Source organism: Sipha flava, unplaced genomic scaffold, assembly GCF_003268045.1.
Source record: "Sipha flava isolate LNK unplaced genomic scaffold, YSA_version1 491_pilon_pilon, whole genome shotgun sequence".
In the NCBI taxonomy this organism is placed as follows: Eukaryota; Metazoa; Arthropoda; class Insecta; order Hemiptera; family Aphididae; genus Sipha; species Sipha flava.
Genome location: NW_020273322.1, coordinates 377707 through 402234, shown reverse-complemented (window position 1 = coordinate 402234; position 24528 = coordinate 377707). Strand labels below are relative to the sequence as shown.

Here is a 24528-nt window from a genome sequence, read left to right as displayed (position 1 = left end):
TCGTGCAGTTTTAACATTCTAAAAAATGTATGTATCTCATCAATATATTCCAAAGGTACTGAATAAAAAGAAAACGGATAAACTATGAAGTTTAGTTTCATCACTATGGTATACAAATAAATATGTAAAATCCTAGAACCCATGTATAATAAATGTAGGGGAGACTGGGTACGATTGTAACGCGGGACAATTGTAACATTAGCTATAACTTGTTCCACAACCAATACAAGAACGTCAAATAAATACGCCAAATGTCCCATTGTAAAATAATCAATGTTTCCTAATCAATTAGTTGATATCATTATTATAATAGAAAATAAAAATAAAAATGTTTTTTTGATAACTGATAGTAAATAATATTATCAGTTAATTTTTATTTTTTGTGATTGTTAAATTATATTTTTCGTTATGTTCTTTTCGTTAACTTAGTCAGAAACTTGTGTAGTTTCACTGGATATTATTCAAAATACAAAGATCAGTAAGTATTTTTCATAATATTTAAGTTACTAAAAAAATATTGAATAGGTACAAATGTAACATTAATAGTTGCTCAATATTTTACTAGGTTTCTAATCAGACATTAATTTATATTAATTTATATTGTTTTATTATATTTATGCCACAGGTAAGAAAGAGAACTTCCAATCGTGGAACTGACAATGAAGTCATGAAACAAGCTGCAGAGATTTTTATTAAAGAAAGTAAGTCAATTCGATTAGTAGTTAAAGATTTTGATATTTGTTATGTTAGTTTAACTAGATATATCATCAAATTCTGGTTTTATGAAGCATGTACCAAAGCTGATTTTATTGCATATTTTATATATGATAATTATAAGGCTGACAATGAATAAAAATCTTTAGCACAATGGACTTTATGTGATGATCAGTAACTATTTGTGATAGTATATTTTATGTATGAAACTGTTAAGCTAAGAATTATTTTTAAAAAATTAAGTCAAGTAGTTCCTGTACTTTTATCTGTAAGTTGTTTTTATTTTAACAAAGTTTACCTAATTTATTTTGTTTTTACTATTTTTACAAAAAAGTTACTTTGTTGGTTTATTTTATTAATGTTATAATATTATTAAATTAGTATTTTAATAATTTTAAATAGTTAAAAACGCCTAGTTTCAACAGTTAATGTTTTTTTTTTTTTTTACAAAGTTGTATTATTTTTAATTTAAATATGTTGTTTAATTATAATTATATTAAAATTCAATATATTCTTATCTCTATAAGTTAGGTACCTACTGTTATTTTTTTATATTAACAACATTTTGTATTGTCTATTATCTATTTAAAGTTATAATAAGTAACTATTTTAATAATTTAAAACTTAAAAATGAAACAAAACCCAATTTAAAAGGTTAATATATTTTTATTCACAGATCTTTTATTTAATTTAATATGAAATGTTTAAAAAAAATTTAAATATACCATTTAAAAATTATAAAATTAAATGTGTTACTTTTGTACCTGGCCCTATTAAATTGTCCATGTTGGGGGTACAATTGTAACATTTTTTTTTTTTACCTTCATCAATTTAGAAAATTGTGAAAATTCAGGTTCAATACTCACTTATTTATAAAAGTATTAAGTTATTTTAATGATTAAAAGTGTAACTAAAGAAAAATAGCTTAAATCTTGGAAGAAATAAATGATGTTGTGAAAAATCACGCGTTATAACCCGTTATAAATTATATCAAGTGTAAATATATTTCTGACGGCGTACAGCGTCTTCTAGAAATCATATTACTCGGTTAAAATTATTATTCCGTATGCTAGAAGTATTCGCTGCTTCGGAAGTTTTATTGTGAAATGGGCGCGACGAAAAATTGTCGTTGGCAATAACGGTATTAACCGCAGGAGGAACACTAAATTATGTATAGCCGCGTTTATAAGGAATGCGAACGAAATGACTGCGCGGACGAAGACGTCTAATGAAATTCTTCGGCAGCGGATTCCATCGCGTTTTATATTTTACCATTACGATAAAGCCGCTCGTGCACGGACGACCCTTTAATCCAGTAGATAGTTATCGATTTGTCATAATAACATTTTAATTTATGGACGTTTCGCGTTCATACTCGTGTAATATATAATGTCACGCAGTGTTCAATACTTATGAATACTTATAACTTATAGTACTGCCTAACTGAATAAGGAATTGCTCAGTTCGCACACGCGTCCTGCAGGTGTATTATATTATTATGTCACACGTCGGGTTAGGTTAAATAGGTAAGATTAAAGATTAGGCACTGTCGATTTGGCAAACTGTTCAACGAATTGTTTAAAATTATAAATTTTTGAGTTTGTCTTATGGTCGAGGTCGCATTAGGTATGCGTATATTTGTATCACGATTATGAACGTAAATAATACACTATAAATTCGAAAATATTTTTCTCATTTATGCACTACTGAGTACTCTATGTACATCAAATTATAAATAATACAAAAATTACCGACTTAGTGATCATGATTGTCTTCTAACAAATTTAATGTGAAAACTTCAAATTCTACAATATAAATGTTGATGATTCTTCCATTATTTGAGATTTTATAAACTAACATTATAGATAATTTCGATGTCGTTTACTTTTTATCATTTTGAACCATTATTTTTGTAATCATATCAACAATTTACGGTAGATACGTTCAAATCAGGGATGGGACAAGGAAGGATAGAGGGAAGCTATAGCCTCGGACCTCAAATTGAAAGAGGCCACAATTTATTTTATAATCGATGGCTAACGAATACAAAATACTCTTTTATTAAATAATTGTGACTATACTATGATATACAAATTTACTATATTTATTTTAATTAACATTTATTACAAATTACTAAATCTAAATAAAAAAATGAAAATTTTCTGGTAGAAATGGCTTCATCAAAAGTGTAGCCTCCCTTGTATTACGACCATAATCCGGTCCTGCTTCAAATGATTATTTTCATTAGACCACCTTGTTTAGAACTTTTTTTTGCAAATAGCCTAAAGATATTGGAACTGAATTAGATTAGATAATAATTAGGGCTTGGATTTAAGTGCATTAAAAATCATACAAGAATAAGCTAAAACAGCTAAAAATGCCCTTAAAAAGGAATTTCACCATGAAAATGTCCTTAAACATGACAAATATATTTTTTTAAATTTATACTTTTGCTAGTTTAATTACCTGGTTTCGCACGGAACGTTTTTGGCCGTAACATAGGTTTTAAGGGATTAATACCTTACACTATTTAAAGCCAAGTTTGGTATTACTGTTGGTGGTTATAAAACAAATAAAACGAAAGTTCAACTGAATCGGTGTAGTAGTTTTGGTGGTACGCTGAATTACCTCTGAATTACCGTATTTTAAAATCTCTTCTTATTACATGTATTGAATATTGGAAAGCCCACCATGTCAAAGATCATCCAAAAAGATGCATTTATCATTGTAACCCGGGTCCTTCTTATAAGTAATTGTAAAATTATTCATAGAATTTTGGTCTCCAATCCAAGCATGCAACCTTTTATTTTAGTAAAAAAAAAAAAACCGTATCGAAGATCATAGTCGACAGGTAAACGAATAAACTTCTTTACTTATGTGTTAAGGTCGTTCTACACTATGTGCGTTTCGTGTTTTGTATAATATCGTGAATAGACGTAACAATGAAACATTGAATGGCTTTTTTACAAAAAAATGTTTTCATGAAAATCGTTTCGTGGTGTTTTGCAACTGAAGCGGTAAATTTACGAAATTAATGAACATAAAAAAATTAATTCTTTATTTTTCATGTCGCTTCATATGATTTCGTATTGTTTTGCTTTGCATTTGAAAATACTGTGAAATACTAAGTAACGCAAAATGTTCTTAGTATGGTGTGATACGGCCTTTATACATTTATCGTTTAAAAAATATATATTTTATCAAATTTTCGTGAGCATATTGACCTTGGAAACTGTTTCACGTGTTTAAAACCTTAAAATGTAATCTAGCTATTTTCGGTACTACTGAATTTATACACTTAATATATAACTGGATCATAAATCATTTTCATAATTTTGAAGTTCATCATATGAAACTAAACCCACACGCTGTATAAGCTATATTTTCGAATAAGAATAGTGAAAGTTTTAAACTATAGATCGTTAAATACAAATTGAAGATACATACTAGTATAATAATAATAATAATACAGATCAATAAGTTCAAAACTTTGTATAGTCTTTTGATGAGAAGCAAAGTTTGTACTGTTATTTAAGTGTAAGTTATAAACAGTATAATTATATTGTTTACAATGAATAATTTGTATTTTATGATTTTGTTCCTTTAGACATTAATATAAAATCTATATTTAATATTATACATCGTTAATCATAGGCATTTATCACGTAAGACTGTTCTTCGGTTTGCAATGGTTATATTTTACCTTATTGGGTTTGATACAATACAATATGTGAATATACATGATAATATTTATCATATTACGTAACCAGTAAATTATTGTCGCTTAAAACCGAATACCTATTTATTCGCGCGTGTGCCTAAGATTCACGATCTTGAAAACTATTCTCTGTTCACTCGTGTTTCGACTATACGTGATTTCCCTCAGAAAATCAATAAACTTCCTTTGAAACGCCAAATACTGAAGTAACATATCATACACACGCTCGTACGCGTGCTAAAGTCGTGAAAACAGAGATTATGTAATATATATATATATACATATATATATATATATATATATATGTATAGAATATTCGATCTTGAGTACACGAAGTGGCGTTTTTAGTGTCACAGCCAAAAACATAAAGTAGTTATATTTATTTATTAACTTGTTTCTAAAATTAATTTGCCAATCTTTACTCTTAATGGTAAAAAAAGAAGAAATATGTATAATAAATTGTACATACTAATCATAGAATATTCTAATCTACAATCATTGATATTTCGTATGAATTAAAACATGTAAGTTTCCATATCACCTTAGATAACATATATTTATATCTTGTATAATTTTATTTGAATTCATATAGTATTTCACATGCATGGAATATTTTTTCTTTTATATGTAGAAGTTTTCTCATAGAAGATGTTTAATTTCATGCAAGAATGATTGTAACTCATATTACGTAATATTAGATTAATTTTCTTTTAAAAATATCTATATTCCATGGGTAGTCTATTTCATGTTCTATAACTATTTAATTCGTTTATTAGATAGTATTTTATTAGAATAATTATGGTTTAAAATATAATTTATGATATTTTAAGGTTAAATACAAGAACGCAGTAAAGTTTTTTCATTTGATTGTAAGGATAATTATTGGGCCGATAATAAATACGTTCATAGTCAATAATTATTATAATATAAATTATAAATTCACATTTGGCGGGAGAATAAAAAATAAAAACCGCAACTCGATACTTAGGATTACATAATAAATATTAGGTCCCACGAAATGTAGTGTTTTATGTTGTTATAATATTTGTCTTAATTCTCTTTTCCTGTTCCAGATTCGAGCGATCACGATTGGCAATCATAAAAGAAATTAAATTTTGATTTGAATTCGGTTTGAATCGCATGCAATTGTTTTATGCACGGATAGCAATGCGGTGCGAAATATTAGAATCCGTCCGCCGCATCCTGTTAGCGCATGGTGTGTGGGTACGAAAACGATTAGGAACTCGAGGAAATCGCTCGGAGCGCGAGGGCGAGTGTATGCAACGACACTGCAAGGACGCGCTAGTGACGTTTCGAAAAACCCTTGGCGCGAGGAGGACGAAGCGTCGGCCAAGGAGTCACTCGCTCATCAGTTCCCGCGGCAGAGATATATCGTCCTGTGGCCGTATCGTCCTGCCCGTCACCGCGTCAACTACACCGTCCCCTCACCTCGCCTGCCCTCGTCACCATGCGGCCGTCACCACCGCCGCTGTCACCGTTTCACCGCTGGTGGACGGTGGCCGTGGCCATCACCGTTGCCATCGCGTGGCCGTCATTGCTGTCCGTGGCCGCTGCGGCCGGTCCCCGCGTGTACACCGCTCCGCTGGACGACACCGGCCGATCCGTGGTCTACTGGACGGTTGATTACGCGTTCCGTTCCGTCAAGTTCGAGGTGCACTTCGCGACGGACGGCGGTCACTACGACTGGCTGGCGCTGGGCTTCTCGGACCGCGGCAACTTCACCGGCGCCGACTTTTGCGTCATGTGGGTCGACTGGAAGGGCGTCACCGGCATGCTGGTGAGGAACGATATCTGATCGTTTTAATTATTTATTAATTATTCCACGCGCACCCGACCATCGCTCGACAACTCTAAGGGACTTTTTCGCTATCGCTTGTGCTTCTCGTATAATGCAGTACTTCGACGTAGTTTTCACTAACGACCACGTTCCAAGGCATGCTTTCGACCACGGTCCCGTTGAATACGATCGAAAATGGAGTGCCGTTGAAACGTCATTTAAAACCCTTGACCATGTCAATTTAAAATTATTTAAATATGTACACACTACGTATTACGGACGACAATATCGTATTCCTAAATGTCGTAAAAGAAAACTTGCAAACGAATTGTCCTCATGGATAATTAAGTTATTTAAATAATCCTACCGGATATTAGGTGTCCTAATAACAATTATACTAATTTATAAAAAACAATGAAGAAAAAATCGCAAGTTAACGGTAAGACTTAGTGATATCGATAGAATTATGTATCGTTTCAATATACGTTTTTCGGTTTTAATCCGTTGTCATAGACGAGCTTGATCTGTAGATTAATTTTGATGATCATCAATCTTTAGAAAAAAAAAAAATAAAAAAAAATAGTAGAGGAGCTCGGTTCCACTGCGCAACCCATCCCCCCCCAATTCGAGTACTGATTTATTTAGAAGGAGAAAAATTTAGATAGAGAAAAAAAAGTCTCTATAAGTTTCCGGTATTCAAGACTGGGGTTGACAAATTGGTTAATTAAGTATATTTGATAATAATATTGCAGATGATGAATTTTTAGTTGGGTATTTATAGTTTTGATGATCATGTTGCAGACCATTGACATTTGTCGAATAAAACCGTTTTCTGTAGTTAAGACCCGTAATTATTAAGCTTTCAATTGTTTAATTAATAATTAATTAAAATGTAAAAACAATTATTATTTTTAAAACTTATGGTTTTATTTAAAAATACATTCTCATTGATTCGATTTCGGGATTTACGTATATTAAATATAAAAAACAATTGAAAAATTTTCGTAGTTGCAATACAAAGGATTATTTTTGAGTTATTTAATCTAAATTTGATGAATATTTTTAAAAATGACCGTGACGGCGAAGTGTATATGCAATGTCATTGCACATTTTTGTGTAAGCTGACTATAGCTGCCTATATAAAGAATTTATCAATAATAAAAAATAAAAAATACACTCAAATTACACATTTATATATATTTACACAGTTATATATAAGGTTGTGTTCATTTTATTTTCATTGTGTCATACTGAATACAATCAAAATATTACTCGGCTAACATGGTGGCCGTTGCACCCAACTTAAAATAACTTAATCAACAAAATTTAATTATAATAATAATAATAATAATAATAATAATCATCTACTTTTTTTTCTTCTCCCTCGCCTTTCAACTATTTGGTGTTGGCCACCTTTGACCTAAATCTCCACTCGTCTTGATTTTCTAAATCCTCTACGCACACACCAACAAACCTTATATCAATATTAATCGTATCCACTCATCTCTTTTTTGGTCTTCCTCTACCTCTTTCTCCTTCAACGTTCATTTTCATAATCACTCTTATTGCATTTTTTCCTCTGACCTCATTATATACCTAAATCATCTCAGTCTAATTTCTCATATCTTATCCACTATCAACGTCACACTAATTCCATTTTACACATATTTGTTTCTTAATCTATCTTCTCTTGTTACTCCACTTCTCCATCTAAGCATTCTTATTTCCGCAATACTCATAATCTGTTATATTCTCTTATCAATTGTCCAACACTTCGAAATATATAGTATAATTGGTCTCAATGTACTCCTTTAAAATTTACCTTTCAGCTTCATTGGAATTATCTTATCATATAAAACATCCGATGCCTTCAATTTCTTGTTATCTTACTCCAAAGCCATACTCTATATACTCTGTTTTATTTCTACTAACTCTCAATCGCTTTCCTTCAAGGGATAACTTTCACTCATTCAATCTATTACAAACTTATTCCAGACTTTCTCCTATCAAAACTATATCATCAGTAAACATCATATACCATGGTATCTCGCTCTATACCTCTTTTGTATCTTCATCCATTACCACAGAGAAAAAAATAAGGGCCTAGAAATGACCCCTGATGCACACCAATTCCTACATTAAAGTATTCTGCACATATATTCCACACATTCTTTTGATACTAGTCCTTTAGCCTTCATACATATCTTGAATCAAATTTATGTAAATTTTTAAGACCTCTTTAAAACTTTTCTTGGCATTCTGTCATACACTTTTTCTTAATCTATAAACACCATGTATAGTTTCATAATAATAATAATCATTCTGCAGGACACGTGGACGAACGATGCGGGAAGAATTTCAGTTGACGAACGACAGGATTGTGATGAATTCGATGTTGCTCGAATTCATGGAGGAGTGATTGCTTTGACTTTTACACGGAAATTCGATACGTGTGATGACGAACGCGATTATTTGATCGAAGTAAGAACAACTGGAAATTTAAAAATATTATTTAAATTTTGAAAAAAATAGTTGGATCAATTAGATCCTCATAACAATTTTTTTTATTTAAACTTTTAATAGGTAGGTATTTTTTTTAACAAAATTAACGAAAACGAATAATATTTTGTACAAAAATAATAATATAAAAGAAAAAAATTCATTGATGTCAATTTATTTAACTTTTTCATGATTACATAATCTTAATATTTTTATAAATCTGTTTTAAATGTATATTTACCATATAGCTTGTTTGAATCTATTTAGAATCAATAAAGTTTTCTTAAGGACTGGTAAAAATTGTCATATTACAAATCATGCATTAAATTAGACCTTAAATCAAAATTATCTGCGTGTTTACGTGCTATGCTTACAGCATTATTAAAAAGCAAAAATTATTCGTAAAATTAAAATTTTTCATGGAAGGGGTGGTTTATACTAATTCCCCGGTGAGCAATAATGGTATTACATTTCGAGTTGGGACGTGCGCTCCGGCCAGACGAATTTCTAATACGATAGCATTCTACGCGTGCCTACTAAAAGTTTTGGCATCCTGTTAGGACGGCACTACCCATTTGGTGTGGATGATGGGCGGTGGTCCGTTGTTTGCGGTAGACGGGTTGCTGGTGTCACAGGCCAGAGCGAAGGGCATGCAACGAGTTCAGTTGCTGAAAGCGGAGAGGCCGCAGGTCAAGTTGCCAGACAAAGTGTCGGAAGTGGACGTATTGGCGGATAAGGTAAAAGTGCCCGCGGAGGAGACGACGTACTGGTGTCACGTGATGAAGATTCCATTGGACCTGTCGTCAAAACATCACATCGTCAGGGTAAACGCGAAACGTATTTAATGAGATAATAATAAAATCGTATTTTCACCTGCTTATTGTAACTCCAGTACAATATTAATTTGTTGTATTATACTACTATTTGCATATGGCTTTATTCAATCAGCAAAAACAAAATATGATTCATTTATAAGAAAATTAATAAGTAATTAAACAAAATACAAATTATAATATACAGGTATATATAATAATAAAAAACTGTCTTAATATAACGCTGTTTTTGTGTTTTGTATAACCGATGGTTGTACACACACGCTCGGTAAAACGTTGTTGTTTCTGTGCACCACAGTTTGAATCGGTCATCGAAGAGAACAGCCGCGGCGTGGTGCACCACATGGAGGTATTTCACTGCGAGGCCGGTGCCGACGACCAGATGCCCCTGTACCGGGGTCCTTGTTTTTCGGAAAAACGGCCGTATAAGACGCAAGTGTGCAAGAAAGTGTTGGCCGCCTGGGCAATGGGAGCTCCTGCATTCGTCTATCCTGAGGTTGGCCACATATGTCTGTAAATAATGATACCGCGTTTGCTACTTACAACATCGCTCGACTTGCATTTCTCACATTATTATTACCTAACTGAAACGGTCGCACATAAGGATGGGAAAAATGATTCGCTTAAATGATTCGTCTCATTTGAATCAATTCACTAAAACAACTTATTCTTAGATTCGTTCACTGACTCGCATTTGATTTTCAAAATCAACGGTCAGCAGAAAAAACAGCTCCCTCTGTTTTTTGTGTCCTTAGAATAATAATGAAATTTTTATGATCAAGTCAATCGGCTGTTCAATAATTGAATTTGAAGTACTTTGTCCAAAAAAAAAACAATTAACTCAATGTCATAGATACCAACATTTCGATCACATAAAACCTTATTGCAACTATCAATCTCCTCAAATCCAACGGCACCCACTCAACTGATGAGTATCCCAAACCCAAAGAAGAATCATCCAAATGCGCACTATGTAAATGACTCCATTCACTTAACTATCTTTAATGTTCAGATTATAAAAATGTCCAACAGTGAAAAAAACCCCTATCCAAAAATTCCTTTTAAAAGAAACGAATATTTCAATAAAAATTAATAGTATTTGAATAACAGTTTATTTTGTATACTGTCCGGGCGATTGTTAACTCAACCAGAATATCGGTTAAGATAAAAAAGTAATAAAAGGTCTAATGTAAATTCCGTCAGTTTTTTTTTCTTACCTATAATGGGTATATGTAAACTCCGCTAATTTTTTTGTGTTTTGCCTGTGAATCCTTTCATAGTCATCTAAAAAATTCATTTTAGAATGTTCATATTTTTAGTAAAGTTCTTACCGAATTTCAAACCCATACTTATATAAAACTAAATGGCATGGTTAGGAAAAAAGCTAAAAGATTCGAAATAAAAAAAAAAAAATGACAGTATTAGAGGATTCTATAAATAAGTATACTAATGGAGTAATGCATGACTTAGAATATTTACAAATTGTATCACATAATTTTAGTTTACATACATGACATAACTATATACTTGATTATACTTGATTTTCTTTACTGGCGGAGTTTACATGAACTCAATTTACTTGTTTTTTTTTCTGGTGGAGTTTACCGTAAAAGAAGGTACTTGTGGCGGAGCTTACATGTGCCCATATTGTCCACCGGGTTTTGTAATTTAATGTGATGATTTCTCTATATTTTTTAAAACTTTAGCACATTCTTTCAACGCAGGGGGACTTCAATGCATAACATTCACTATGGAGTTGTTACTCTAATAACCAAAGAGAAAAGTTACTTCCCCTTATTTTAAACGATGGTCAGCTTTCGTTTGTGTCTCTACCTGGTCCCACTTATTAGCCTTATCATTCAAATAGAAACCTTGACATTCTTGATTTTTTCATAACTAATACTCCAAACCACTTAAATATAGTTATCTAGAGTATCAGTCATGTATACAGCGACCATACTCCTATACTCTTAATAGGAGGATCTCCTAAATTAAATGTTCAACTGTTGTTCACAAAAAGCTATTACTTGGGATAAGTTCAAAATTAATTTAGACAACTTAATCGATCTGATAGTTTCATTAAAAACGCATGACGAAATCGGAAATGCAGCCATATATTTGTTCGAAATAATAAAAAAAAAGCCGTTTCTTCAACTAAAATCACCCCCTCTAATTCTTCACCCAAAAAGACTCTCTGCAACTTTCACAACTTATCTTTGGTCAGGAAAGGTGCGCTAGATCTTCGTGGCAAAACTCATTTTTTTCCAGCGATATTAACAATATTAACATATGATTGTCGAAAATCTATATATATAAAAATTTCGTGTCACGATGTATGTTCGCGATAATCTCCGAAACTACTGGACCGATTTTGATGAAATTTTTTACACCGTGTGTAATTTGGTCCAACTTAAAATATAGGATAGTTTTTTTTTCAAATTTTTTAATATTTTAAATATTTTAATTAACTTTTTAATAAATGTGTATAATTGCATGGTGTATTTCGGTGTATTTCTATCACCGGAAACATCGATGAAAATTTAAACGCCAATGACATCGGAACTGCATGTATTTTACCTTCAAGCTACATCGGCAGTCCACGGAGCATGCAGGAATACATACAAGATGCGATGACTTATGTACGTCATTACGGTCGACCTGATTTGTTTGTTACATTTACGTGTAATCCAAATTGGGAAGAAATAAAAAGTTTGTTATTACCAGGCCAACAATCAATACATCGTCACGATATCGTTACACGTGTGTTTAAACAAAAGTTAAAATCTTTAATTAATTTAATCGTAAAATATTCAGTTTTTGGTAACACACGTTGCTGGCTGTATTCTATTGAGTGGCAAAAGCGAGGTTTGCCTCATTTTCATATTTTGGTTTGGCTTGAAGTTAATCGCGCCGTCTCGAGTTTTGTTTGTTATTTTTATTTATACAGTTTAAAAATTTATACATGCTAAAAAACCAACTAATACGCGGGAAACGCCGTGTCGGGATAGCTAGTATTATATAAATATAATATAATTGAAACGAATTGATTGAAGTTGTTTGAACGATATTGAAATAACCGTTTTCACTTGAATTTGAATGAATTCGTTCACTGAAATGGCTTGTTTATTTTGAACGAATCGTTCGTGAACGACTCATTCTTTGTGGCATTTATATCCGTTTTGATTTCTTACACAGGAAGCCGGACTGCCAATTGGAGGTCCGGATTTTAATAATTACATCATGTTGGAAGTGCACTACAACAATCCCGGATTGAGAAAAGGTAATAATCACTTAGATAATATGTGCATAAATAATACTATTAAAGGTTAGATCAGTGATTTAAACTGAAATATACTTATGACGAATATAAAGAGATATAAACCCTTTCATAGTTAGGTATGCCTATTATGTAGTATCAGATATTGAAGGTTGGATTTATTTACCTCCTAAATTCCTTATATATTTTGTCATAGTTGAACCATGGGATTCATGGTATACCATTTATACATACCATTCTCTCTGTCTATGGTTTCAATCTGTAGATTGGTTTGCAGCCATCTTCCATTATTCCCTCTTATCCGCCTTCCTTTTCATTTCCACATACGAGTCATCCAATGATATGATCCTTTATTATCTGTTGAATGAATTCCAATTTTGTTCTACCCCTACGATTCTTTCTTTTTACTGTTCTTTCTTTTATCAGTTTCAACAATTTATCGTGTCTCCTGATATGGCCTATCCATTCGTTCCGTCTTCTGACTATGTTATTCCATAGTAACTATGTTATACCATTGTATGGTATTATATCGTTATAATACATGTGTTTCTTTTTCGTCTTTTGACCACCGCGTATTTGTATTCTCACAGCATTCGAATTGACAATGGTAATGCAGACGGACGCCGTTCGATCACTATAAATATAACTCTATAAGTCCAATTAGCGTGCATTATTTTGTATTAGTGGTACAGATCTCGTCCAAAACTGATTAGTTTTTGATCTCGAAGTCGGCTATATGCGTCGTTCACTTCAATACATAATATTACGTCGTGTATTGATTTAAAACCGACCGTTATTTCAAACGGGATTTCGCGCATCGATCGTGTTATAATTTGTTAAAAATATGTTATAAACCACAGGTGTGACGTTACAGGCATGGTGGATAGTTCCGGCGTCCGCTTGTACATTACGCCGGAAGTGAGAAAATACGACGCGGGTGTGATCGAATTGGGCTTGGAGTACACTGACAAAATGGCCATACCGCCGAAACAACAGGATTTCATACTGAGTGGATACTGCATCGCTGAATGCACGGCAGTGGTACAGAACCTTCACACACATACATGATATCGAATACTATTTGCGTGTGCAACGCGTTTAACCAGAACAATATATTTTTATTTTTATTTTCTGGTTCAGCTACCTTAGGCGTACGGACGAGTTTAGTTTTTTTTCCGAATAAATTATTATTCACTGTAATATCGAACGGTTATAAAGTCAATTTGAAAACGAACAGCGTTCCCCGTAGAACGTGTACAAAAGATATTATAACCGATAGCAGTATATTTCAAAACGATGAAGGTTTTACGTATATCGCGAATGATTAGCAAACAATTATCAAATCGAGTTATCGTTTTTCATGTATTCAATGAACAAAGAGTAATGTATACAATTGGTCAGTCAGTTTATAACTGTTGCGGTGGAAAATAATTTTCTTAGGCGTAGATCAAAATTATTCATCTAGCGCTATCTAGTTGTTGAACTTCACTACTTGGTACTAAATACATTACTACGTACATTTCGTCGAGAGATCTCGTTCGCTTTTTCACCGCGAACAGCTCCGTTTACTCTAACAAATTACTTAATTCGAAAAAAAAAAATTCATACACTATAGTATAACCGTAGACTAAAATAGTAAGACCATTATAATAAATAATTATTTTTTTATGTTCAGTGATATTTTCATATATTAAATATAATCTAACAATACTATTACACGATTAAATATAGGTAGGTAGTATATAACATCTAATTATTTTAAAAATTGTTGTTTTATATCTTAAAACCTCTCTAGATGTCGATCGTAAATATAGTTTTGTAATGCTCGAAATATCATGCGTAAAACAACATTTAAGTCCATGGGACAAAATGTATTACCTAAAAATGCATTATGCCAAATTACATTTTCAACTACAAACCATTTTTACTGTTATCTTAACCATTTCTGTAATATATTGTAAATTGTATATAAAAAAAAAAAAAACATTTTCTAAATATTTTTGATGATATTAATAATGATTTTCTAGAGTATTCCACCGACGGGAATTGAAATCTTTGGTTCGCAACTACACACTCATCTGACTGGCACCAAGATCTACACGAAGCACGTGCGCGATGGACAAGAGTTGCCGGAACTCAACAGGGACAATCATTATAGTACACATTTCCAAGAAATTCGCTTACTCCACAAACCAGTTCTAGTGCTTCCTGTAAGTTATTTTAATATTTTCTGGTAAGTTGTAGCCGCTTTTTTTTTTTTAATATTTACTTCTTCTTCTAATATTGATGTTGCATTAATCAACTTTTAAAAAAACTTGATTAAATAACGTACTAAAAACAATCTAAATCATTAGAAAATAGATCATAGAATAATCATTTGAATCTTAAATGTTACATATTTTTTTTTTTTTTTTTTGTTTAATTTATTCGTCATTTTTAAAAAATCTATAAAAATACATTTATCAAAATATGCATTTTTCATTGACTGTTATTCAATGTTCAAAATAATTATTATATTTTTTTGTGCCAAATAAACCAGTGCGAAAGGATGCGAGAGAATGAGATAGAGTGTGTGGAACATTGGAGCATAAAAATGTTGTAATTATTTGAATAAAACTTGTTTGTCTCTGAGCGCTGATATAGCTTATCACAGATTTGTGCCATGATATATTTAAAAGGATTTTGTGTCGCGAGGTCTTGGAGCAAATTACACACCTCCTTGTGATACCGGCAAATGAAGAACTACTGTTTGTCTACGAAAAGTATATACACATATATATATATATATACAAGTATTACATAGACGTAACAACGTATACAATAATTATGTAATGGATATTAATAGCAACTTTTTTTATTTTCTTACAGTAGGCAATTGCCTATAAATCGTCGTCGTATCGTCACAATATAATAACAATAATATAAAAACGATAATAATAAAAATCATAATAATAATAATAATAATAATAGTAATAACAACTGTTACCGCAGTACGTGCGTATACACAGAGTTGTTGCAGTCGTTGACGAACGAACAATAGTGTATCGGTCTCCCCCCGCGGAGAGGCATGCTGAAGGTGGCGGCGTAGATAAATGCGCGCGTGCAGTATACCTAACTGTGTACATAATATGTATCTATACTGTGCTCATATACGATACGTATAATACAAGGCGGCCCTGGTGGAAAAACATAATGGTGAAAAAGTAAAATATAAATAAAGCGCCACGTAGACCCTCAGGTTTCGCCAGAGTGCGATCCAATTAACCGATAGAGAAACACCGTCGTCGTGTACATTATACATTTGTTATTTTTTTTATTTATTTTTTATTTTTCAATTAATTATTAACACAATGCCTCAGCGATCAATAAACCGAAATCATTCGGTCGTCGGTGGTTTATGTACCGTACAATGTACATAATAGCGCATGCGTGTACGTGTGCGTCTGCACAATTACCCAGGTATACGTATAGCAAAAGTCACGGAACGCGTAGTGCACACGACTTAATTTAGTAGGCAATATAATCGAACACGGAAAAAATATTATCATGTTTCTTATGGGACATCCGATATCAGTAGACAAAAAATTATGTTCATAACCGCAAGATCGCTATTACACCATTTGTAGTACTTGGTTTGATAATACATGTTTAAAAATAATAGAACATTCAACGTCAACGTAAAAAGACACGCTTTTATAAGTGATCATTGTATCCTGACTCGTTGGACTAAATAACCTAGACAACATTTAAGCTGAAAAAAATATGGTTTACCGCCGTGGTCCGGTTGGTCCATAGCATTCAGGGACATATTTGTATGAGGAGTTAAGAGGCCTCAGTTCCATGAAATTTCACAAAAAAATGTTGTCTACTATTACCCTATAAAATGTAAATTGTAGAAGCTCATGTTATCATTGATATATGGATTATTAGTTTCAAATTGTATAAATATCTGACATTTTCGGCCGTAACGATCAAATTGAAATTGAATATAAATTGTTTCATTAGTATTATGTTAATTTTCTTTTATTATGTAGGTATTTTATTTCTTTAATTTAGTAAATGATAATTTTAATTATGTTGATATTTTATTTTATCTCATTAATGATTAAAAAAAAAATAGATGATTACTCAGTAAAAATTATAATTGTTTACTAACATTTTAATTTTTAATTTTTATTTAATTTTGTTAAGAAAAAATTCTCCAGCCATCCAAAAAAAAAAAAATCTTAACACGCCCACTGATATTATTAGTGTATAATATAACAGATAAACCATTATTATTCTACTTTATAATACCTAACAATGATAAACCCGTTGCCAGCACCCCCCAGTATGAAATACTCTAAACATTACTTACAATTATTAACAATTATTATCTTAATACTAATAAACAGTAAAAAATTGAAAAAAATAAGTAAATAAGTAGCACGCGATTTGCATAAATTCGCACGACACTCCCTTCTCCTATAAAATCGAAAATCCAGCGTGGGTTGGCAACACATTTCGCTAGCATTTCCCTCTGGTCAAAATTAACATATTCAAAAAATTTTTTTGCATATTTTAGCATTTAATTCGCATGAAATAATTATTATAAATAATATATTATTATAAAATAATTATTATTATGATAAATTAGTAAATATTTCAAGTATTTAAATTATATGTAAATTATACGGTTTAATTTGAAATGGAACAATATATTGTTTCATATAATTTTTTAATACTATTGTGTGTAAAAATGTCTACTTTTCTAATTTTTTTATGATGTAGAAAAATGGTCAAATTTAGAATTGTTCCTAAAAAATTAAACGCGACCAAAGGTTAACAATATAATTGAATAATTTTTCGTTGCGTTCATCAAAATTAAAGATTTATATAATTATATTTGATTTTATAACTGTGAACAATATTCTAATAATTTTACCTAAATGGTATATTTTTTTAATCAGAATATAAGGAGAGCAAAATAGCTTATTTCACACATAATTTTCATTTGATATTATAAAATTAACAGATTACTTTGTACAAACGAATTGGGTCTTTTCCCATAAGAGTATGAAACCTTCCAACCTACGGCGTCATTTTGAGAAAAACAAGAATTTAACTAGTCTTTGGATTTTTTTTATAGACAAGCTAGGAGAGTTATAACAAAATCATAAAAAATTTAAGAAATCGACAATTTTAAGTAGTAATAAAAATGCCACTTTAACTTTGTTTGAAGAAGTAGCTCAACTTGTTGCAAAATCTGGTAAAGCTCATAGGCGAAGAACTAATTCTTCTAACTGCAATCGTATTTATTAAAAAGGAGTCCCCAGGACCAATTTAAATTTTAGTTAGGGGTCTGTGGCTTCATACTAATTGGGAAGTTCATCAATCGTAATTGATTCAGCTGTATTATAGCTGATCATAAGCGTAGGGGTATCTAGTGTCAGGGTGGGAGGGTCATGAATTCTCAAAATAATAAATAATGTGACAATATTGAACTAAAACTGTCAATATTTATTTTTATTGTCTATTATTTAGTTCGCTTAAAATCGATGTCATATTAGTTATGAGTTTATTTGTTTATGTTTATGGATACTCTGAATTGATCCACTTAAAAAATGTTTAATTTTTTTTTTTAATTCAAGTGTAACACCAAAAGAAAAACGTATTTTTATTCATCAATAATAATAGAAATGAATAAAGAGGTATGGAAGGAATAATGATTTGCACGCAATTAAAATACTTATTTATTCAGAATGGTACCTAGTTAACTTAATTAATAGTTTTGTTTGTCCTATATTCGATAAAATATCGATTTACATATTTTTGTATCTTAATGTATATGTATATATATTTACAGGGTGATGCGTTAATTACCACGTGTCATTACAACACAGAAAACAGAAAAAATATCACACTCGGTGGTTTTAGTATAACCGACGAAATGTGCGTCAACTATGTATACTATTATCCTAACATAGAATTAGAAGTTTGCAAAAGTTCAATCAGCGATCAAAATCTCAAAAGTTATTTCAAATTCCTGAACGAGTGAGTATATATACATATAGACTGTATATTTATGTTAAATATTTATAACATAATGCATTGTATTAATTTATACAATAAACATAATATATATTATATATACACTAGTATATTATTATTTTTTATTATATTATTATTTATTTATGTATAAATGATATTATATAATATTCATATACGTGTATATAGGCGTATATTAAACCGTGTACTTACTCGTAAATATGATTACAATACGATTATTGTTGTTATATGTATTATTGTTAAAATGTCACATTAGTTATGAATCATGATCAAAATAATTTCGCGGTCGTAGACCGATTACTAGACAACCCATGAATACGATATTATTAATATTTTACGAGTCGGTCGTCTTTCCATGTACCTCAGGTACATCTTAGGTACATCTCAGATATTAATTTCAATAAATAATGTACGCAAATATACGTAAACATACACTCAATGCAATTCGAAAGTCAATCATTGTATTTCTAGAATTGTTCTCTATAGTAGTATATATACATATAGGTGTGGTTTTATCGTGTGAATCAATAAATAATATAATATTCGTGCGTAATGATATGTTTTGTACCATTTTAAACGCAAAAAAATAATCAATATTGGGTTTCAGAATTAATTAATTAATTAATTAATTAATTAATTAATTAATTAATGAAACTATAATGCTACAATACGGTAAAACACTATTTACAGTGTTCTGTAGATTTCTGTAACTTTCTAAGTGGTTATGAATATCTCTATGTATTATATTGTTAATTAAATAAACCGCTGTTAGAATATACGTATATATATATATATATATATATTCCTTTTGTGTGATCCCTGGCACCATGAAGTTAATACTAATGCAGTATACCAATATAAAATATTTGTACATATGTAAATATTTTATAAAACCGTGTAAAAAAAAATTAAAATAAATTAATACGATATTTATGCCGATCAAATTAATTGTATTTATTATTAAAATAAGAATAATTTAAACTCAACGATTTATACATCGTGGACATCAGTACAAAAAAGAATAAAAGATGGTTTTGCATTTATATAATTCATAGAATACTTTAAAACATTTGTCACAGATCAATGTTAATCATAACTATGGTTTTTCACATTTGTGAAATATCAATGAATTTGAAAAAAAAATTTTGATCTCGTCTTAAATCAATAATTTTGTTGATAATTTGATACTGCACTATAATTTGTTTTTGAAACTAAAGGCTTCTAATATGTTAGCCACTTGGTCAAATTTATGTTTCTTGAGTTTTCTATTTCAACTGAAAATAAAGAGATATTATTGTTAATCATATTAAATTATACTTTACATTGAGGTCCAACATGACTTAGTTTAATGTGTAAAACATTAGTATTATTTCCCTTAGAAATTGATTTCTAAACTAGGTAAATCGAATATTTTATTAATTTAATTTTTTTTGCGTCCTCCTTTATACTCGGACCGTAAAGAGAATCGATTGCGTTCGTGTGTATAAATACATAAATCATAAAATAAATAACTTTTTATGATCGATATAATTGTGATTAAGCAATAGTCACTGACAAATGAACAGAAAAGTAGTTCGATAAACGTGCCGGAAAACTCATTCAACATGATGTAACGTTACAGTTCAGTAACTAATGTTATGATCAGGGGACGGACTTTAATGCAAAATACATTTTTTAGTGGGTAGAATAGGGCAATGCTTTCTAAGTGTATAATTCGATTCATACATCAGAGAATTTAATAATGAAACTTTTATTTTACATTTTTTTGCATTTTTCAAACTTTTTCAGTTTTTAAAGCATTTTTTGACATTTTTAGAGCATTTTTTCATTTTTAGGACATTTTTCATATATATTTGGTGCGATATAAAACTAATTGGTGTCCGATTATTAGTAGGTACTCATAGAGTCGTTAGTCGTGTTCGCTATCGTAATTCGAAAAGTGTGAAAGATGCCGAAAATTAAGCCGTCTGATCGTTGTCGTTCACGTGTGTTTGTACGAGAATTCGGTGAAAACAATTATTAATTATTAATTAACATAAAACATTTTTCAGGCTAAAAAAAAAGATAAGCGAAAAGACAAAAAAGTTTTTTTTTATTGTATATATTTAAATATTTTTTTTATAAGATAAATTTTTTATAATGATGAATTTTTTATAAATTTTAAGTTTTAATAATATTATACACACACAAAACTGTGCAAAATTTTGTTTTTATCGAATTTAATAACATTTTTAATGTTTTTAGTGCATTTTTTTGATATTAAAGCATTTATTTAAGGCATAAGGTCGTATTTTTTAAGGACATTTTTCTTATTTTTTAAGACATTAAAGTCCGTTCCCTGGTTATGATGAACTTGTAAAATAATTATATAACTGAGTCTATAACTTCGGGATTTTCAAATAACAACGGAAAAAACCGTCTGCCCGCAGGTGGGAGAGACAGCGGACGTCACCGGAGCGGGCTGTGAGCGTCAACTACAACGGGATCGAATGGACGCCCATGCGAAGCCGCGTGTTGCACCAGGTGTACGAGGAGAGCACGCTGTCCATGCAGTGCAACCGGAGCACGGGAGAACGGTTTCCGGGCGACTGGGAGAACAGGCCGTCCACCAAAGTGCTGTACACGCTGCCGCCGCCGGCTAGGAGCTGCCGGTCCCCGTTATCCACGTAGTCCTGGAAAACCGCTGCAGATGACCGAACGTCGTGAGCAACAACATCCTTCCGGCGCGGCACATTCTCGTCTCTACATCATCTTAAACTTCGTACTCGTAGCACGCGTTATCACTTATCACAATATTACACACCGCCCATCGCTATCCACGACACAGTTCTAAAAGACAAAGCTAATAAGTCTTATTTCCCTTTTGGATTTCCGTGGCTGTTTCCTTAGCGATATCGTTTTTTCCCATAAAATTGTGTTAAGATATTTGAACGGATTGACTTTCTTCGAACGATTCGCCTTTAATACACAATCTATCCAATTTCTTATTTCAATAATCATATATTCAGTTTTTTGTTCTTTAATGTGTAATCCTACTTTCTGTGCCGCATCGTTTAGTCTTTCGAAGAACCGCCTTATCCTATCTTGATATTTTTCTATGAGCACTCCGTCTTCTGCGTATACTTATATAGACTTTATACAAAATCAAAACATAAGCGATGAATACATTAGTTTAATGTCTAAATATATACAAACGTTACATTCTATTCTAGAGTTTATGCAGGTTAAATCAGTACGATGATTATCGATTTTTTTTTTTTTTTTATAGACTACATGACATACAAATAACAATTTATTATACAATTATTATTTTTTTTTTTTTTTTTTAATTAATACAATTATTGTTATCTTTATATAGCGATATATACTACAGTCAATCTGATTTCTATTTCCGAACGCTAGTGTATATAGACAGTTTTTCGCAGAAGTTGCTCTTTGATACGCATGCTGAACACGCATTGAAAAGCGGCAGTAGTAGCGACACTCTAGGGTTTAGACATCAAGTTATTTGGTTATAACACTATAAAGAATATTTTCCAAGTATTATAATCAAACAATTTGCATATTGGTAGAAAATAGTGAATAGTAATATTCGGTCGTATAATATTGGTCGCATGTTAATCGCATGTCAATCGTGAGACATTGAAACACTATTGTGCATATTTGGTTTTTCTATATTATATTAAAAATAGTTATACCAGTTTTTAAGCTGTACTGTTTAAACAATAGCCAAAGTATTTTATCGTTATAATGATACGATTCGGGATCGCAATGTTTTTAATGTTTTGTAATGTATGACAGTTTTAAATCAAGTTAATGCATTACACTGAATAATGTTGAAATCATCGTAGTGTTTTCAATATTCCATTAAATTACAAAAAAAAAACCCAAGAAGTTAAAATATGTTAGTACATTGTATTTTCATGAATTGTTGTAAATGACAAGTCGAAAGTTTAAATAAAACGATAAAAATATATAAAAATGAGTAGAACATATTATTTTTATTTTTTAATTGAAATATATAGTATTTAGAATATTTGAAATTCATTTTTTTTTTTTACAATAAGTACCTAAATGTTGTGAAATTAATATAAAACAAACATAAAAGTACAAATAAAGAGAAGAGGGAGCCCATCAGTGTGGGAACTTTCACACATTGTTAATGAAAATCTTAAGTCAAATTTTCCTTTTTCAACTGTGAACGAGTAGATCAAGAAAGCTTTGTCGTCAAATTATTATTATTATTTATCTCAAATAATAAATATTTGAATATTTATCTCATTTAAATACGATTTTAAATATAAATTTTTTTAGCTATAAAAGTCTTTAATTATTATTGTTATACCTATAATAATTTTAACGCTACTAATCTGTATTAACGACAAAATTATTTTGTGACCAATTTTATGCGACCTATATAATTATATCGTGTAACTAAATTATACAAAATCCTTAAAAATATTAGCTTTTTAGTCCATCTGAACATCGTACAAAAATTATTTTATAATGTAAATTGAAAAGAAAAATGTTTCAGTCAACAACACAATTTGAGACATTTATAAAGTGAATATCCATGACAACTGTTATTCCGAAATAGATAGTTCACTAGTAGATAAATCTATAGAATTGTGTGTGAGTAAAATTTAAACTAATAAAATATTTTAATAATATTAATGGAATTACATTTTATTTTGTACGATTTAAGCAGATAAAAATGCATTAAAAATATTTATAAATTGTATGGAAATGTCGTATAAAAAAATAATTAAAATGTTATAAAAGTGTTATTGTAATGTATTAAAAACAATTCGAAAGCTATAAAAATAAAAATTCAAGTTATGTGATATAATATTGAAACATATATGTAACAGAATAGAAAATAGAATAGAATAGTTCTGTCTAAAAAAAAATAACGAGTACATCTTATCCGTTATCCGTTACTTACAAAGAGTTGCATCGAGTCATATATCAACCAATTTAAGTTAGTAGTCCATATATATTATACGTTATACAATATTGTTTTTCGCGCAATGCATTGAATTTTTATAAAACGCACATGATTTGATCATAACGTTTTATTCACTAATCTATATTATAATATGGCAGATATTAATAAATAGCAACACATAATATGTTTTTAATGTTTATTTGAAAATATTATAATATAGTAAATTATCTTTATAAGAAAATGAGTTAAGCTGTTTTTTATTCCATTGGGATAAATTAAGAATATATTTAAAAAAACAATCTTTATCAAGAATGTGAATACAAAAATTACATTTTGTACTCGTACTATGTACATGGGCATTGTCACAGAGGGATGATATGGGGGATGAATCCCCCCGTGGCCTTTTTTTTTTTTTAGTAGGATGGATTTTCATAATTAACAGATAAGTGATATTTAATATTTTAATGAAAAATAAATAAATATTTTTTTGACTCGTTATCATTTTCCAGGCAAATATGCAATTGGTATACAAATAACAGATTCAGACCACGATTGCAAATTAATATCTGTAATCTAATATTATATTAATGTAAAGTGTAAACAATAAATTAGTCTCAATATACCATCGGTTATACAAGTCAGGCGCGTTATACAAGCCAGGGAGGTTATTACAGGTATAGTAACACCCCCCTC

At 30.5% G+C, this 24528-nt stretch overlaps 1 protein-coding gene across 1 annotated transcript; it reads left to right on the top strand.

Moving 5' to 3' along the window:
* Positions 1–412: 412 nt before the first annotated feature.
* LOC112690168 (dopamine beta-hydroxylase-like) lies at positions 413–22082 on the top strand. Its single transcript, XM_025564115.1, has 11 exons — positions 413–478; positions 626–701; positions 5506–6230; positions 8559–8711; positions 9290–9553; positions 9861–10058; positions 12758–12842; positions 13714–13880; positions 14867–15049; positions 18685–18872; positions 21317–22082. Exons 3-11 carry the CDS (start codon positions 5901–5903, stop codon positions 21555–21557), a joined length of 1809 nt encoding a protein of 602 aa, XP_025419900.1. The 5' UTR covers positions 413–478; positions 626–701; positions 5506–5900; the 3' UTR covers positions 21558–22082.
* Positions 22083–24528: the final 2446 nt, after the last annotated feature.

Bases quoted from the DNA above. Each gene is read 5' to 3' on its own strand.
- LOC112690168 (XM_025564115.1), top strand. From the start codon at position 5,901: ATGCGGCCGTCACCACCGCCGCTGTCACCGTTTCACCGCTGGTGGACG. The intron at 6,231-8,558 runs GTGAGGAACGAT...ATCATTCTGCAG, and splicing joins AGGGCGTCACCGGCATGCTG to GACACGTGGACGAACGATGC. The intron at 10,059-12,757 runs GTTGGCCACATA...TTTCTTACACAG, and splicing joins CTGCATTCGTCTATCCTGAG to GAAGCCGGACTGCCAATTGG.